At 41.8% G+C, this 19,170-nt stretch overlaps 1 protein-coding gene across 1 annotated transcript in view; it reads left to right on the top strand.

The window, feature by feature from the left end:
* The window catches only part of CNBD1 (cyclic nucleotide binding domain containing 1), a 401,361-nt gene that overhangs the window by 278,220 nt on the left and 103,971 nt on the right, over positions 1-19,170 (top strand). Inside the window, exon 13 of the mRNA XM_048837242.2 lies at positions 416-583. Within this exon, the coding sequence (XP_048693199.2) occupies positions 416-583 (168 nt within the window). The remainder of the gene's footprint in view (positions 1-415; positions 584-19,170) is intronic.

Below are 19,170 nucleotides of genomic sequence, written 5' to 3'. Positions count from 1 at the left end.
GGCAGCTCTCCAACACAAGTTTCTACAAGCCATTACCCTATGATCCCACTGAGAGTTAGAAGAGTTCCCAGACTTGATGATCACTTTAGATAAGCTATTACCAGCAGGACAGTGGGGTGGGAGGAGGTATTGTTTTATGATCTCTGTGTGTATATAAAGTCTGCTTCAGTTTCCACGGTATGCATCTGATGAACTGAGCTGTAGCTCACGAAAGCTCATGCTCAAATAAATTGGTTAGTCTCTAAGGTGCCACAAGTACTCCTTTTCTTTTTACTGAAGTTAATGAGGTTAATTGGTTGTAATGGAGATCAGAATTTCTCTGTGTTGAGGCCACATATTAAATGGTATTCCCTCTTTTAAGTTTGTGTTTAGTTACTTTTCCATTCTCTTTAATACATTATTTTTCTCTTGTCAGAACAAGGTGGTACAGGATATATTGTTTCACAATGGAATTATCCCTGGTTTGGGGAAATGGACACATGAGTGGAGTCATCCGGTCAAGAGGGGGCAAAAATCGACGGAACAAGCATCGTTGAGTTGCTGTCTGAGTGATAGCAATGTAGGAGAGCCTGGGGACTTCAATGTAAGCCAACAGTCATTTCATCAATCCTCTCTCTCTGAGCTCTTCCAGCAGCCTTCCTAGATTAAATCCTTCACCCACCCTGTTTGTTTCTGTAGACCAGCAAGCAGCTGGTAATTATTTTGGCTTGGCAACCCTTCCTTCTCCCTACCCGCCTGTTTCCTGCACTATGACCCATTTAAGCTTTTTGGGATGGAAGAAATAAAAGCAAGCAAGTACATCTTTTTCTTAACATTGAGTTACCCTGAGGACAGTTTTAACAGGTTATTAAAAACTCCAGGAAAAAGAGGATTCTGGCTTCCTAACAAAGCACATTTAATTAGCCTAGTTTTTCCTTTTTGAAAACAATAGTAAAGAAAAAGGGTATGTTTCTCTGTCTAGTAGAATGTATTTGTACATAGCTGTACAGATACTGAATTGTGCTATTTGTAGCTCTTTTGGAGCCTGAGTATCACAGACTTTTGTGTGATATTCTAAGCATAAGGTATTTTTGTCCATCCACAACTTCCCTGCAGTCTCACCTTACTTCTTCCAATGCCTTCTATGCCTCTATCCTCCTGAGACTTCCATTTCCGGCAGTTTCTCCCTGCAATCCTAGTGAAGAACTCAATTTTGTTCTGTCAAACACCTGAACATCCCATGAGGAGCAACTCAGTGTAGTGTGTATACAATATTTGAAGAGACTTGTGCCAGTACCCAGCGCAGACATAGAAATATGCCTGTGAAGAGACATTTCTGCCCACCAGGGGATCCCGAGATAGGAAAACTTCATCAGAAAGCACACAGGATAGGAAAAAGAGCCATCAACCTCAAGAAAGGTGATGAAAGGGATGGGAAGTTGAGAACCAACCTATTGCTTGGCCAGTCCTGCAACACAAACATAAACCCCTACCCTTGAAGTCCCAAAAGATGTTAATTCTACCCTTACTTTTGCCTCAGTCATTAACTGTTTCACACTGTCAAGGTTCCTTCCCCACTCTGAACTCTAGGGTACAGATGTGGGGATCTGCATGAAAACCTCCTAAGCTTACTGTTACCAGCTTAGGTTAAAACTTCCCCAAGTTACAAACTATTTTACCCTTGGACTTCCACTGCCACCACCAAACTTTATCTGGGTACCTGAGAAAACGTAGTTTGGACATGTTTTTTCCCCCAAAAATCATCCTAACCCTTGCACCCCACTTCCTGGGGAAGGTTTGGTAAAAATACTCACCAATTTGCAAAGGTGAGCACAGACCCAAACCCTTGGATCTTAGAACAATGAAAAAGCATTCAGTTTCCTTACAAGAAGACTTTTAATAGAAGTAAAAAAAGAATCACCTCTGCAAAATCAGGATGGTGAATATCTTACAGGGTAATTAGATTCAAAACGTAGAGAATCCCTCTAGGCAAAACCTTAAGTTACAAAAAAGACACACAGACAGGAATATTCATTCTATTCAGCACAGCTATTTTCTCAGCCATTTAAAGAAATCATAATCTAACACATACCTAGCTAGATTACTTACTAAGTTCTAAGACTCCATTCCTGTTCTGTCCCCGGCAAAAGCATCATACAGACAGACAGACACAGAACCCTTTGTTTTTCTCCCTCCTCCCAGCTTTTGAAAGTATCTTGTCTCCCCATTGGTCATTTTGGTCAGGTGCCAACGAGGTTACCTTTAGCTTCTTAATCCTTTACAGGTGAGAGGATTTTTCCTCTGGCCAGGAGGGATTTTAAAGGTGTTTGCCCTTCCCTTTATATTTATGACACACACCCTTCCCTCACTACTTTATAAATGAAGATTCACGTATGGCTCTTTTGAATCTTTATGCCAAAAGAATAATTTATGTTCAGTGGATTGTGAACAACTCGCAGCACAAGTGAGGGTTTTTCCCTGGCCTTTGTAGTATAGCTGTAATCAAAAACTGGAATTTGATTATTCGCTGGGTCGGTGAGTAGCTATTATCTTTATTAATAGTTTGAAAGTAGCATTCCCACCTCTGTGGTAGTTCTGTATGCTGACAGCATGGGGATGCTAGAATGGATAGTGCCTGTTCATCTGGAATCTACAACTGCAGAGTTTGAAATGATGGCAAAGGGGATACAATAATGCCCTCCCCTCCCAACGATTTTCATTTGCCATATGCTTACTAGAGGTACAACGAAAACGAATGCAGAGGGGCTGCATTATTGCTGTGGCTCCCAGAAGGAATTCTGGTTGGGTTAGCCAGGGTTCCTTCTGGCCATTCCCAGGGTTTGAATGCTGGAGTGGTGGATTTCACATCCCTAATGAGGGTACACCTGACTGGGTGATTGCCTGCAACTGCCTCGGCACCTACATTGGTGATAGCAAGTATTAAGAACTGCTGTCCCCAGCGGGAGTCTTGCCAGCCCCTGTGCAGGGGCGTACAAGTGCATGCCATCCCTCTTGCCTGTGCAGCCAGAATCTGGCCCATGGAGAGCGAGACTGTGAGCTGAATGGCTTTTCAGTAGAGCAGTTGTTCAGTATGGGAATTACAGTAATCAAGGTCTCAGAGGTCAGTACAGTAATCAAGGTCTTTAAAATTAGCTTTCAGAAAAAAATAATCTAAGAAATGGAGTTCCCCTGCTTATAGTTTGCATGACTTTTTACCTGATTCAGTTTATATTTGGAAAAATCTTTGATGCACTTGGGTCCTTCATAGATGTTCAGTTTGGGAAAAATTGCTGCTAATGATTATGTTGCCTGTAAGAAGTTTTGCTTGAATAAGAAATTTGTTAGGATCTCAGATTTTTTTACCCACTGGGCCTGATTTTAAAAGGTCTCCCGGCCCATCCTCTGATAGTAGGCTATAATTCCCTGCCTCAATAAATGTCTGCAACTTTGCACTTGCATTTGATTGAAAGTGTAGTTCATACTACTTAGATGTTTATTAGATTTCTCCTCAAAATAAGGTGATTAGACTTCTAAATTCTGTTAAGTGAGTCTATAATTAAATACAACTGCAAAATTATAGACACAGCTGGAAGCAGCCTCTCAAACCCAGGCCCTATATGCACTTTTATTCCACTGTATGTAATGGGAGTTGTGCCTGAATAACAGATTTGGAGATTGGTACAAAAATATTCTTCTTTGGCTTATAAATTAAGGTTTTGTGAGCGGGTGATAGTGTGCACAATCATAAAAGCCTATTTTAAGAGTACAATTTAGATGTAAGATTTGAAAATTTGAGTATTACAGTAACACCACCATTTCTAGTATAACCACACAGGTTTCAACCTTTTGTCCACCTTCCTACCCTAGCTCACGAAAGCTTATGCTCAAAAAAATTAGTTAGTCTCTAAGGTGCCACAAGTACTCCTTTTCTTTTTGAGAAAATATCAGCAGACATGATTTCATTTTGGAGTCTATTGAAACGTTAACTCCATAACTGCTGGTTGGAAAGAACCTCCTCTTTTCGAGCCTACTCTGCCTTCTCTACAGCAAAGACATTTTTTTAAAAAGTATTAATCTGCCAAATTTAAATATGCTTTCATTGAAAAAGTTATTGAAAACATTTAAACACTTTTACTCATTACAAAATGTAACAGAATATAACACATAGATTGATGCTGCTAGACAGACAGTGAAGCTAAAAATGGCATCAAATATGTTAATATTGATCCATTTTTATAACAAACAGTGATATGAATGTAAATAACATGCTTACAATCTATGCAGGTTACAAACCTCATTCATTTCCCACTATGATGTAAAGGAACACAAAATGTAGAGAACATATTTGACAGTCTTCTGGAGTACATAATATAGTCAGATTTGCAATAGAATAATACAGTTCACAAGTTATCATACCTATTAACTGTCCGTCATTTTGAGATACATCACTTAGTTCAGTCCCAAAGTTACCAACATTCCACACACAATTGGTGGCCCCTCATTTTCATCTTTGAAAATTATTTACATCTGAAAGAAAGAACCGTGAAACTGTGGTTTATAGAAAGGCGAGAATCACACTCTGTTATAAGACTACTGCATGCCTTTTGTGTGTGTGTGTGTGTCCCTCATTTGGGGATCTTTGTAACATGTTGCTTCCAACATGACGTGGGTCTTCGCTGGTAGAGAGACATGCCTGCTACTATTTTTATTAAATGTAAAAAGATGTAGTTAAAACAGGTCTGGGGGTCTCACTGTGTTTCTTGGCTAGCAGTGTAGCTTTTCATTTTATCTTCTTTCTCAGATGCCAGGTTGAACCATAGCAGGAGGCTATGAAACCATTGCAGTAGACTTGACAGCGTTTCTGTTTCTTTGATTCTAGATCTATTCATGTTTTGCTTAATGTACCTGCATGCAGGAACAGAAATCTGTATACAGATTATTAATTATTATTATTATTAATTTAGGTTGCAGAAATTTCAGTTTTTACTTTATCCCTACAGGGGGCTAAGATTTGATCTTTAGGAATTTGGCAACCCAGTGAAGTGAGATTCTAATCTAACATTGTGACTTTGATTGTAAGTTTGTTTGACTTGATAATGACACATAAACTAATCTAATTCCTTAATGGTCACATTAACACAAATATAATGCTCTGGTTTACACTTCATTATGAACAACGGAAATGATGTGAGAAACATTCACTGAAACAGATTATATTGTATTTCAGAGATGAGCACAGTGTAACATCCAATGTAATGAAACCCAGCAAGACTTCCATTTTGTAATAGGTATGGCACTAGCGAGATCGAATGCCCAATTTCCACAAAGGTATTTGTTCCAAGAGGAGATTTACTGTACACTTCTATAAATACCAGACCATCCCAAATTGTTAAATACAAAGAAATCCAAGTAATGTTTTATGGAGCCTCGGAACATAAGACCTTCCAACAGACTTAAATTAATCACGTATTTCTTTGTATGAAAGCCAGGCTGAAGAAGTGAATTTGAAGGGGAAAATAACCCCCCTGTAATATCAGAAGGCATAGGCATGATGCCTCTGATCTATTTTGCTCATGTTGTTCAGGAAGTGAGATTGACTCCTGTCATAAATATAAAGGGAAGGGTAAACCAGAGGAAAAATCCTCTCACCTGTAAAAGGGTTAAGAAGCTAAAGGTAACCTTGCTGGCACCTGACCAAAATGACCAATGAGGAGACAAGATACTTTCAAAAGCTGGGAGGAGGGAGAGAAACAAAAGGTCTGTGTCTGTCTATATGTTGCTTTTGCCGGGGATAGACCAGGAATGGAGTCTTAGAACTTTTAGTAAATAATCTAGCTAGGTAGGTGTTAGATTATGATTTCTTTAAATGGCTGAGAAAAGAATTGTGCTGAATAGAATGACTATTTCTGTCTGTGTGTCTTTTTTGTAACTTAAGGTTTTGCCTAGAGGGATTCTCTATGTTTTGAATCTAACTACCCTGTAAGGTATCTACCATCCTGATTTTACAGAGGTGATTCCTTTACCTCTATTTACTTCTATTTCTATTAAAAGTCTTCTTGTAAAGAAAACTGAATGCTTTTTCATTGTTCTCAGATCCAAGGGTTTGGGTCTGTGGTCACCTATGCAAATTGGTGAGGATTTTTACCAAACCTTTCCCAGGAAGTGGGGTGCAAGGTTTGGGAGGATTTTGGGGGGAAAGACATGTCCAAACTGTTTCCCAGTAAACCCAGTTAGAGTTTGGTGGTGGCAGTGGATATTCCAAGGACAAAAGATAAAATTAATTTGTACCTTGGGGAAGTTTTAACGTAAGCTGGTAAAAGTAAGCTTAGAGGTTTTCATGCAGGTCCCCACATCTGTACCCTAGAGTTCAGAGTGGGGGAGGAACCTTGACAACTGCTATGGAAAAAAAATCTGTTTCAAACAGGAAAGGCTAAAGGAGTGTATCCGTGCTCCATCATTCTTACTATAACATTCAGTCAAGACTTTTTAATTTAACTTTTTTTTTCAGATCATAACTTGAAGGATGGAGGGCTCCTAAGCCTTAATGTCAGACCCTCTAACGTCTCAAGGCCAGATACATGCACACACAGGGGCAAAAGGGGAACTAAAACTCTCCCTCCACCCCTGCACTGACTGTCTGGATCTTGGGTCTGAATGTGGAGGAGTAACTAAGTGCTGTCTGCCTGCTACATCCACCACCCGTGCAGTTGGGTGGCAAAGAGGCAATGAGTTCATAGAATATCAGGGTTGGAAGGGACCTCAGAAGGTCATCTAATCCAAGTTGATAGAGCCTTGGTTTTAATCTCCTAGCACAGTGGACAGTGCAGCAAACTGGCAGTGGGTAAAGTCATGGTAAAATGCCATCCCAAAGTATCAGTTTGTAAACCTGTATTAATTATATCTAGAGCTGGTCCAAACTTTTTTGACAAAATGGAATTTCAAGGCAAAATGCTGTTTTGTTGAAACCAAGGTGTTTATCGTAGATGCATCAGCTTCAAGGATGGTTCTAGGGGATCGTATGTGAGGTCTTCTGCTTTCTGGACATTTCTGGAGGGAGGGAGAGAGAGAGAGACTCAAATCAAAAACTTTAGCTTATTGATCCAAAACCACCCATTTAGACACAATTTCTGCAAAATGGATTTGTTGTCCATCACACAGATCTAGTTATGTCTAAGATGAGGGTTGGAGATCTTCCACTGAAGACACACAAAGGCTAAAGCCAGTAGCTTTGCAAATGGTGTAATTTTTTGCAGCCTGCCTGCTTTAACACCTTAAGACATCTAACTCCAGGTGGAAGGGCTTGAATCATACTCCCAAGAGCTGTATCCTCTGCATATCCCTGGTAACTCTAGAGAGTTGGTGTATCATGAGAATTCTTGGCCATCATTCTCTAACAATCCTTTGTTCATTTCCCTCTCAAAGTTCACATTACTCACTACATGTCTATGTATTTTATTCATTTTTGCAGGGGTTCACATATCAGTTAAGTCAAGATTCAGGAGAGAGGTGAAAAAGGAAACCATTCCTTCTTGTTCGCATATTTTATGAACTGTATAAGCAAGGCAACTTCATAAATAAAACATGAAGTCCAACTCTTATCCACAAAATCTATTGAGCACAAGTTTCTGACATTGGTCCTGAAGTCCAGTCTAACTATTAATATAACATAAAACATTTACTTACAGTTGATCTGGAAAAAGAACACAAGCAAGGTCATCTTTTTACTAAAATAACATTTTTGGTTAAAAGTATCCTATTTGGCACAGGAGTTTATCCCAGTGTTTTAGGAGCTTAAGAACAGTTGCTGTTTCCTGATAGCTATCATGCTTTGAAGGTCAGTTGTGTCTTAGTACATAATACATCAACTTGAAGAAAACATTGTGTCTTCTAATTGCTTATTTTAAAACCCACTGTGAAAAAAACACAGGTTAAACACATTGTCAGAGAGGAGGAAATTGATGTGTTGCTTGACAAACCAGGATAGCTACAGCCTGAGTGTAAAATCTCCCACAGGGTATGTCATTTAACATCCCTGATAAGTCATTTATCTCATTTGCCAACAGATACCATGATGTGCTGCAATGGAATGTCAGGGAGTTTGATATTTAATTTGAAGGAACTGTTATTTTAAAAGGAAAGTTTTTGTTAATGATTCATCACTGGTGTTATTAGCATAGGGGTTTATAAACTATATAGTAAATAATAAGAATCTTGATAATTGGTCCACAACTTAATGCATCAGCTGAAAACTTTTTTTTTGGTCCACATATTCTAGATCAAAGTCATAATGCAAGCCAATTTTTTGCCAATGGAAGCCTCATATTTTAAATCAAAATTATGATGGAAGTATTATTCATAATTTTTCATAAGGATCTGTCTCTGGCTTTCTGAGAATATAACTAAGTGGGTTGTTTTCTGTCCAAGCAATGAATCTATAGCTCTTTTACCAATGTCTTTGGCTTTTTGAATTCAAATGGCCTGTTTTCAAAGCAAACATTTAGTAACTATTGAGTAACAGTACATTGAGCATATCAAATGTGCATTTGAATTAATGCTAGAAGATGAGTGTGTATTTACTTTCCCCCTGCAGTCTCTGATAGAATTGCCCCAACCTACTTACTAATACAGTCAAAGACAGACTGAATGACTTTTTAAAACCAACAAGTGCTGGAATGGCTTATGGGATATCATATTCCTTTACCAGCTATGGCTACAGAGCTTGATTCTGAACAGGATATACACCAGATGTGTTCATCATAAGATCCTTTAATGCTCTCCCAGATATGGCTGAAGTTAGCTTAAATAAGGTATTTTACACCCAGTGCCACTATTCTGCTGTCATGGAAATTCAGTACATATCAGTCTATTAGGTGTCTCTGAATTGTTCTGGTTTTCTAATTACGTGACCTGAATGCATAATAACTTGGTCATCTGGCTGTCCATTAGTTGCAACAACTAACTGTGGTTGGCCCAGAATCCTTGAGTCATTCTTGTTCTGCATCCGCCATTTGTAGAGTTTTCTCTTTTGATTGTTTTTTTCTGAGGAATAAACAGTAACTGTTGACTTTCTGCTGAGCTCTTCACTGTCGGTCTCAATCATATATGATCTGGTAATGTAGGGTGCTAGTAGTATGATCAAAATAATATTTCATTTAGAATTACTTAAATTCTGCTGCGGTAATTGTGGCCCGTTGTCCATCACTAGTTGTTCTGGAATACCAAAATGAACGAAAGTGCACTTCAGTCTCTCAGTAACACTGCAACATGTTAAGTCTTTCAAATACATTATTTCAATATACCCAGTAAAATCGACACCAGGAATATAGTTTAACTAGGCCTCAACTTTATCAAGTAGTATATCTGGGAACTACCTAACAATAACGCATCCAGTGCAGCTCATCCACTGTGATCTGTTCCACCTGGTGGAGTGCAGCTATCAGCCCCTTACCTCTCTGTATTCCATCTGATGGAGGGCTGCAATCCCTATCCATTGACCTGATCCCAGATGTATGGCTGGGACCTCATTACCTTCTCCTTGTATGAGTTTAAGGGTATGGGAAAGAGAAGATTGTCTCCAGGCTGCACAAGACATTAAGAACCACAAACCCATTTCCCATCTTTTTAAGGAGATGCTTTCTCCTAATCCACTTTCAGGGAGCCAGACCTCTTAACTATCCTAGGCAAACCACTACTTCCGAGGCTGGATGGGAGGGGGCATTGGGGGTGCTGTTCTGCCATGGCTGTGGGAGGGGGACACTGAAAGTGAGTCCCTCTGTGGCTACATCTGCTCTATGAGCTGGGTGGGTGGGTGATTTCCCCTTCTTGTGTACACCTACTTGTGCTAGCTTGAAAGAGCAGAGTGGTCATGGGAGCACAGCTAGCAGCAGTGAAGGCACGGCTGGGCCGAGTACCTACCCACTGGTTTCTGGTCGGTTTGTACTTGACACAGCTCAGCTGCACCTCCGCTGCCACTGCCGGTGATACCGCAGTGACACTGCTGTTTACACTCACGCTAGCTTGAGGAGAACTAGCATGAGTACACGCACAGCGGAATCATACCTTACCAGGTATTGTAGACTTGGCCTATGCTACTAGTTGAGTTCACAGGCTTGGAAGTTCAGATACTGCCAGATCATTGCTTTCCATTTCATTATTTGACCCTGTCTTGCAGATTGGGTGGGGGAGAATGAAGAGACTGTGTGACTTTGAATTTTTTTTCCATTTCATTTATTCCCCCTGATATGTTTTTGAACGGAAAGAGAGCATATGGGGAAAGCTGATTCAATATTAGCACAGACCAATAAAATGTTCTCTAAATTCAAAAGGAGTGGTTGACAAAATCCTATTCAGTTGTGTCAGATGCATCCAACTGTGACCCTGCTGTATTACTGACCTATGGTTTTATACTGACTGTTCTTGTGGGCATATTCTGTCTCAGCTGCATGAAACTTTGGCCATCGTCACTTCTGTTACTCTAGTTAAAAATATATATGTGCTTACAAATGAATTTTAGATCTAAATTTGGAAATGGAAAATGCATTTGCCTTACAGCGCTGAGTTAAATACATCTCAGCAAGAGAAAAATTTAGCATCAAAGTTGGCATACAGCATATTGTGGATCCCTGATCCTCACAATGATAGGTTTGGAAATGGTGACAAGAAAACTCCTGGCTTTCATTTTTCAGAAAATGTTAATGCCTTGCCTTAGTCCTTGCAAAAATAGGCTTGAAAAAATAACTGCTCCCTAGGTTTGAAAGTTTGTCACTCTGATTGTTCCTAAAGGTCAGGGGTTATTTTTGTGATGCACTATGATCAACCAAACACTGGCCCTGGGGCCGTGATTTTGCAGAAAACCAAAAATAAATTTGTGGTTGAGGGGTGGGGGAAATAACAGATTTATGCTGATGAGGCTGGCTCTTGCAAATTCCCTTCCAGCTGGCTGTCTACAGCTGAGCCAACTTCTTTGCTGAGCAACCAATAAAACCTCTGGCCACAAGTGAGTAGAGCACCTCTGTAATGCAAGACACAGCCTGGCTTAGTGGACTACACTCAGGAATGAGACCAAAGGACTCCTGCTCTGGAATCTTGGTCCTAATACTGCCTCCTCAGTTACCTTAGCGTAATCACTTGGGCCAAGATTTGTAAAAGACATATAGGCATTGTTTTGCTCAGCTTTGCAACACCTAACTGACTTACGAGACTAAGGCTCCTTTTCAAAAGTGACTTAGTCCCAGATCCTCAAAGTTATTGAGACATCTAACTCCGATTGAATTCAATGATTGCAATGGGCATTTACTGCCTGAATACTTTGGAGGATCTGGTCCAAATGCCTCAGTCATGTTTGAAAGAGACATAAGCTTGTGTAAGCGCGGAAATGGCCCCACTATTTTGGGGAACTTTCCTGGATTATACACTACCCCGGTGAAGTGGGCTAGTGAAATGATCCGAGTCCTCACTCCCACTTCCTTTACCAGGAGGCCTGACTGACCTATGTGGCAGTCCTCATAACCCCAACAAGGCTGGGCCTAGGATTCCTGGAAGGCTCGACCTACAATCGTGGTCACTTAGGGCAGGGGCTAGGGTTTCCCCACTCCGGGGAACTCTCTCTGCACTGGATGCTACCCTGACCCACTGATCATTACATACAGTTCAAAGCAAATACAATTTATTAAACAGCAATCAATTTTAAAAAAAGGAGAAAATGGGAAAGGTTAAAGGAAAACACGTCACCCCACTCTGTGGCACGGGGACATCACAACCAGCCCTGGCTAGAATGTCAGGGAAGTTCAGTCTGTTCCTCACAAGTCCCAGGCCTCCTTCTCAGGCCCTGGCTGTGCTGCAGGGATGCTGCGGGTCGGACACTTGCTCTGGCGGTGGCCACAGGCCCTCAGGCTCTAGGTGGCAGGACCCTTCTTCCCAGCATCGCCGCCGCCCTGTCAGGGTTATGATCCCCCTCCAAGTCTGGCCTGCAAGTCATCTTGGCTGGGGGCGTCTCCCTGTGCTGGGCCTGCTGCCCAGGGTCCCCCTCGCTCTCCACAGCTGCTCACCGCACCCAGCTCTGAACTGCTCCAGCTCCAGCTCCACCACTCTGCCTCAGCACGGCTGCTGCTACAGCTCTGGGCTGGTTCTCTGGCCCCTCTGGCTGTGGTTGCTACAGCTCTCCTCCCAGCACAGGTCTGCTCTCCGGGCTGCTTCTGTGACTCTGCTCCCAGCATTGACCTGCTTCTTGGGTTGTTTTTCTGGCTTCTCTGGGTGGCACAGCTCGGCTCCCCAGCTCAGCTTTGGCCCCTGCTTTCTCCTTAGCTGGGCCCCACTCTGTCTGACCCCTGCAATTCCAGCTCACACAGAGGACAGGATCCCCTGGCCTCCTGACTCCCTGATTAGCCTGTCCGCCCTGTCAATCAGGCTGACCTGGAGCATTGGCCTCTCCCCATTGTTCCTGGGGACTGTCAGTCTCAGGGTCCTGATTTCCCATCAACCCTTCCCCTTTCTTTTGGTACTGGGAGCTAACCAACCAAAACACCCACACTGAGTTTTAGTAGGGGGAGAATAGTTCCCTTACACTTGCAACCCTGAATTGAACATTACCTAAATATCTTTAAAAATCTGAGCCCTAATCATTTTTCAAAACAGGACGTAGACTCCTAAGTCATTTAGGTGCTTCTGAAAATTATAGCCTTAATCTTCCCCTGTTCATTTCATGAAATGGAATAAGACCCACAAGAAGGAAGTTTTCAATGGCTGCAGAAATGGTCAATATTCAGAGGGATAATTAAATACTTAATGTTGGAGAGCACCTCACAAGTGTTCAGAGTTCACAACCGCACAATAACCTTCTAGACACCCCCACCCCCATTACCCCTTGTAAATCTTATTTAAAGTGATAGCATCTGTGCACAGCCGAACCCAACCCAAGCAACCTATTTCTCTTCCAGCAATGAGCTGATAGTTGCTTCGAGTTGACCTCCTCCACCCTTCCTTTTATACAGAATGAGCACTTAAGTCCAAAAGAGTCCCACAGATCACAACAGACAGGAGTCACATATGTTTAGCAGGTCACCAGAAATTTTGCAGGAACTCAACTAACATGGTGATAGTGAAACCATAAACAGAAAGATAGATCCACCCCAGGGTTCCAAGGCAGGGTCTGATCAAACATGTACTCAGTGTAGTGTGCTGGATCCAGGTTCAGTCATGCATCAACTTAACAAGTCTGTAGCCTGTACCAAAAGTAATGGGTTTACCTGGAGGATTCCTCTCCCCCACAGTGCAATTGAATTGCTGAGTTTCAGTTTGTTCTTTCAAGCAATCCAAGTAACATGTCCTAGTATAGAATACTGACCATCCACTTGAAGGAAAAATAGTTTTTCTTCATTGCCAGGTCAATCCTCTCTATTCAGATAGCGAATGCAAGAGTTCAGTTACTTTTGTGAATTTGTTCAGTAACATTCCTTGCTAAGAGTCTTTTATTAGCAATAATGTTACTTACTTAGTTAACATACACCCATACATTATTGATGAATCTCACGTCTACCTCTAACTTCTCTCTGTCTTATTCTAGGCTCACATCTCTTTCTGTTTTCCCAGTATCTCTTCCTAGATGCCCTGCCATCTCATCATGTTAAACATAGCTAAAGATGAGCTCCTTACATTTCCTACAAAACACACTGTGCTTTTCTGTTGATGATGGTAATACCATAACCATCCCTGTCACTGCACAGGCTTGGATTCATTTTGGCTTTTCCATTTCTCCTCCTTACACATCCAGGCTGTCCTCAAATCCTGCTGCATATAAAAAGTCTGCTCATTTCTCCCTATGCCTTCAATTAAAGTATTTGTCCGAGCTTTGGTTATCACTCATTTTCATGTCTGTGCCCTCCTCACTCTGTGGCCTCCCTGTTTCTCATTTCCATCCGGTCCACTCACCATATATATATATATATGCCACCAGAGTGTCCCAAACCACTGAGGCAAGACAGTTAGTTTCCTGTTACATACTCATCCCTAGATTTGGGCACCCTCCTTGCAGTAAGAAGCAATGTTTTATTAATTCCACTAATACATTTGCCTGAGAGTTTGCAGTAGCACCATTAACAGTATCTTAGGAGCATCTCCAGGAAATGCCTGAACTAAAGGAAAATCTCTATTATCTGTTAACAGTATAAGTTCTATTGCAGGGATCAGCAACCTTTGGCACACAGCCTGCCAGGGTAAACCCCCTGGTGGGCTGGGCCAGTTTGTTTACCTGCCGCGTCCGCAGGTTTGGCCAATCACAGCTCCCACTGGCCGCGGTTTGCTGCTCCAGGCCAATGGAGGCTGCGGGAAGTGGTGCGGATTGAGGGATGTGCTGGCCGCTGCTTCCCGCAGCCCCCATTGACCTGGAGCAGCAAACTGTGGCCAGTGGGAGTTGTGATCAGCCAAACCTGCGGACAATGCAGGTAAACAAACCGGCCCGGCCCGCTAGGGGGCTTACCCCGGTGGGCTACTTGCCAAAGGTTGCCTATCCCTGTTCTATTGCATTCAATTAACCCGTTCTTTCTGATTTCATTCAGCAGAGATCAGTGATGCATGTATACCATAGTACTTCATTACAGAGTTAGTTTTCCCTCTAAAAATCAAGATTTTGATAACTGTTGTTTGATTTTATTTGTTTAGGGTACAGAGAGGGAGGGAAAAGTATAATGTAGTCATAGATTAGATTTAAATCAGCTCTTTGTTTATATGTATATAAAATGTGTACGTGTGTGTGTGTGTATGTAAAATCAGTTTTAAGACAATGAGCTGTGTCATTGAGCAACCATGGCAGTGTTATATATAAAACCCATCTTTATTCCAAAAAAGATTTTAAAAGAGATGTTTAGCAAAATATATTAAAATACAAATTGCCGCAGCTGAAATTAATAAATTCTCTATTATCTGAATAATAAACGAGCAGAAATGCTTATAATCCAAAATCATAGCCAGGCTTCTGCCTGCTTCAATAGTTCCTCCAGCTGTACCATATTTCTATTCCTGTTCAATACAGACCATTTTCTATGCAAAGGTTATGCAAAGTTCCTCACCCAAAAGAGTTAAAGCTGCTTCCTCATTCATAAAGGAAAACAATCAAACAATTAACCTCATACCAAACCATAACAAAGCATTTACTGATATGTGATACAGCTCGAGTAGAAAACCCTTCTATTCACTTGTATGAATAAAAGTAATTCTTAAGACACATTTTTTCATCTAAGCAACTACAAAGAAAAACTAAATAGCCACTTGACTTCTGACCTGCATTTCCTAGAAAACAGCAGGCCAGGGTTCACATACCATTCCCAGCTACAAAAGCTCCAGTGGCTGAGAACGGCAGCTATTATTGGGAGCGTCCACTGCAAGGAAAATAGCCAGCTTGGTCAATAGTGTTTTCTCTCTCACTGGCATTCCTGTGACACAATCAAACATGTAATCAGCTTCAATGTGAGTACACTCAGGTACCTTTATGATATTCTCAATATGTTGTTTGGATTACCCAGTACAATAAATATTATTCACTTAAATACTTGCTTTTCCTGGATGATCCCATAAATAACTGCGCTGATAATTAAACTCCTCCCCATAGGAATACAGAATGTTCTGAGTGTTCCACTTTCACAAGTATACTTTTGGGTTCAGGTTAAATCATGCCAGAGGTCAGGATTACCCCAGATCACACAAAAAGGTTGCTGTTATCTATGTTACAGTAGCACCAGGAGTGTCCTACTGTGCTGTGCACTGTATAAATGAAGAGGGAGAGAGAGTTCATGACCCAAAGAGCTTATAATACACAAGCCAGACACAAAAGTAGAGTGGAAGCAGAGGGACTGAGAGAGGAAGTGCTGGAACTAAGGTCATAGAGCAGGTCAGTAGCAGAGCCAGAGACAGAACTGAGTTCTGCCCATCCCAGTGTTCTATCCACTGAACCATGCTGGCTGCCACAGGGCAAAAATAGTGGTGGGGAAGAATAAAACAATAGAAACCCATTCATACACATACATCCAGTACTAGTAATAATCTGGTTCCTTTACCATTTATCTCTTCCACTTGATCTAAGATCCTATTGGATTCCATAACTACAGCAAGCCTTTCAAGCCCCCTCTGCTAGCTAACAAAATATTTCCATGCCTCTTACCAGTACATTAAATCCTTTACCTAAAACTAAAAATACGGGTCAAAGACAAGCTATGGAAACACTAAGTAGGATTTTAAAGCATTACCTGGGGATTTAGCTGTTTGACTCCTTGTCGTGTTGAAGTCATGCAGCCTAAATCAACTGCAGCACTTTCAAAATGGATTGCTAATTGTCTGTTTTAATAGGAGAAAAGTTAGTAATGAGTTTGAACTCATCAGTATAGAACAAATTATGTCACAAGTGTGGGAATGTGACTGTGATGAATGACCCAGGAAAGAGGAGGAAGTTGGGTTCATGAACAAACACTTCTAGTTATGTGCAAATATTTTATAAGCAGTATGAAGGGGAAAGGAAATGGATTAAAGCACAGTTCCTAGCAGTTTTAATGAGGTCTTGGTAACTCTCTTTTTAAAAAAATGTTCTTGGTTGTTTACAGAGCTTTAAATAAGTCTACAGAGGTCATTTGGCTACCCACAATCACTTAAAAATGAAGAGCAAATACAGACAGCATTAATGTTTGTAATACACATTTACCAGTTAGTCAACTGGTGTTAACTAGACAGGTAATCCCGTCCAGGTAATGCTGACATTTTGAAAATTGCACTGTGTGTGATGAGGAACTTGCTGGGACATTTTGCATGTATACTGGAAACACTTCTGGACTGGAAATGCTTTCTTTTTCTTAGCTGGAGGGGTGGAGAAAGAAGGTGGAAACTGTCAGTTAGACAGTTAGTGGGTGCTCCATCTGGTACTGGGTATCTGTCTGAGCTTGAACCTGCTAGGTGCTGAGCGCGCTGGCCTAATCCAGAAAAGTACAGAAGCATGTGCTTAACTTTCAGCATGTGAGTGCTTCCACTGACGTCTATGGAAGTGGCTTGCATATTACATCAGCTGAAATTTGAACCAGGATACTTGTGCTCTGTAGGCAGCAGCTGTACAGGCAAGCCAGAAGTTGAGCCTTACAAGTCTCCAGGCTAGCTAGCAGGAACTATGCTAGCCCTTTTCTAAACTGGAGTACATTTTTCATATTACTTCTGTACTGTTCCTGTACCTTTCTTTTTTTCTCTGCAAGTACCAGGATCAGAAACGACTTCATTCAGTTTCTGCTCCCATCAGATGTGTGTTCATTTGGAGATGTAGCTTTCCTTGTGAGTTAACGGCTAGAACCACAAAGGGATTTACGTGCCTAAGTGCCACTTTGGGCACCTAAGTCCGTTCTCAAAATCCCTGTATGCTGGAGTTAGCATTGTAGTTACTTAAATTCCCTAGGTGCCTACATTCCCACCACTGAAGCTCCATAATCACCTAACAGTCTGCTGCTAGGCACATGCACAGCTGCCTCAGTCATGCCATCCAGTGCCTAACTCATGCTGAAGCCCCAGCAGGACCCACAAACTAGGAGTTGACTTGCCTATCTACCCTGCGGGACCTGATCCAGTAGCTAGTCTCAGAGGCTGACTGATAGATCAGGCCCTGTACAAAACAGTAGTGGTTGCGGTGAAAGCAGGATCTTTATAACTTTTAGGCTACTGGCTACAGCACTTGCTTGCAAGGTGGGAGACCAAGGAATCAATTTCCCCCTCTACCTGATGTGGAGAAGGGTTCAAACTATATTTTCTACCTCTCAGGAAAGAATAATTAAATAGTCAGTAAGACAGGAACTTGAACTTAGATCACCCAAGTCACACACAAATGTCCTAACCACTGGGCTCTAGAATCATCTTGCACTTTCTCTGGCCCAAAGACTATTTATTTATACACAGTGGAACAGCCTTCACAGATGAGATTGAGAAAGTGCCACACTAGACTATCCCATAGTTCAATGGTCAGGGCATTACTATATGAGGTGGCAGATGTAGGTTTAAATCTCTGCTCCACATCCAGGAGAGAGGGGATGCCCCATCGTAAGTGAATGCTCTAATTCTGGAGCTAAATGTTATTCAGCGGAGTGGTGGCTCCTCCGACTCAACTTTTGTGATAAAGGCTTTGGCCTCTAACTCCAGGAGAGGGTCCAGGGCTGTGACTCCCAAGTGAAGTTAGGCACATCCCACTAACCAGACTTGAGCACCTAACTAAGTCCCTTTAAGTCCTACCCCTCTTGTCATTTCCTATTGGCTAGCTTGGGCAGATCCCTGTTCATGGAGCTGGCTTTTGTGGATACCATTCTTAGGTGCCTAATTTTTCCCTTCCATTGTATAGGGAGCTTGGGTGCTTAACTAAGGGCTATGGATTACACTGCATGACAAGGTGACTGAAAATTAGCCACCGTCCCCTTTGTGGATCTAGCCCTTGGTGTCTAATCTACCATTGGTGTTGACGAAGATCTACTTCAGAACTTTTAAATCTATGGAATTTTCCTGCCTATCTGCTGGGTGGTGGAGAATGGAGATAGTGTGCTGGGAGGTAATTGAAGATGGAGGCGATTGTAGAATGAGAGGTTCAAACGCAGCACTCTCTGATGGAGACAGGTTGTTCTGTTGTTTGTTTGGGGAGAGGAGGGGGTTCCTCTCAAAAGCACACATTATCTCTGTGTGTGAGAAAACATGCCCATTCCTAATTCATAGAATCATAAAATATCAGGATTGGAAGGGACCTCAGGAGGTCATCTAGTCCAACCCCCTGCTCAAAGCAGGACCAGTCCCCAACTAAATCATCCCAGCCAGGGCTTTGTCCAGGCTGACCTTAAAAACCTCAAAGGAAGGAGATTCCACCACCTCCCTAGGTAACACCGCCCAGTGTTTCACCGCCCTCCTAGTGAAAATTTTTTTCCTAATATCCAACCTAAACCTCCCCCACTACAACTTGAGACCATTACTCCTTGTTCTGTCATCTGCTACCACTGAGAACAGTCTAGAACCATCCTCTTTGGAATCCCCTTTCAGGTAGTTGAAAGCAGCTATCAAATCACCCCTCATTCTTCTCTTCTGCAGACTAAACAATCCCAGTTCCCTCAGCCTCTCCTCATAAGTCATGTGTTCCAGTCCCCTGATTCTTTTTGTTGCCATCCGCTGGACTCTTTCCAATTTTTCCACATCCTTCTT

The sequence above is a fragment of the Caretta caretta genome, chromosome 2 (genome assembly GCF_965140235.1).
Source record: "Caretta caretta isolate rCarCar2 chromosome 2, rCarCar1.hap1, whole genome shotgun sequence".
In the NCBI taxonomy this organism is placed as follows: domain Eukaryota; kingdom Metazoa; phylum Chordata; order Testudines; family Cheloniidae; genus Caretta; species Caretta caretta.
This window is presented reverse-complemented; position numbering and strand designations above follow the sequence as displayed.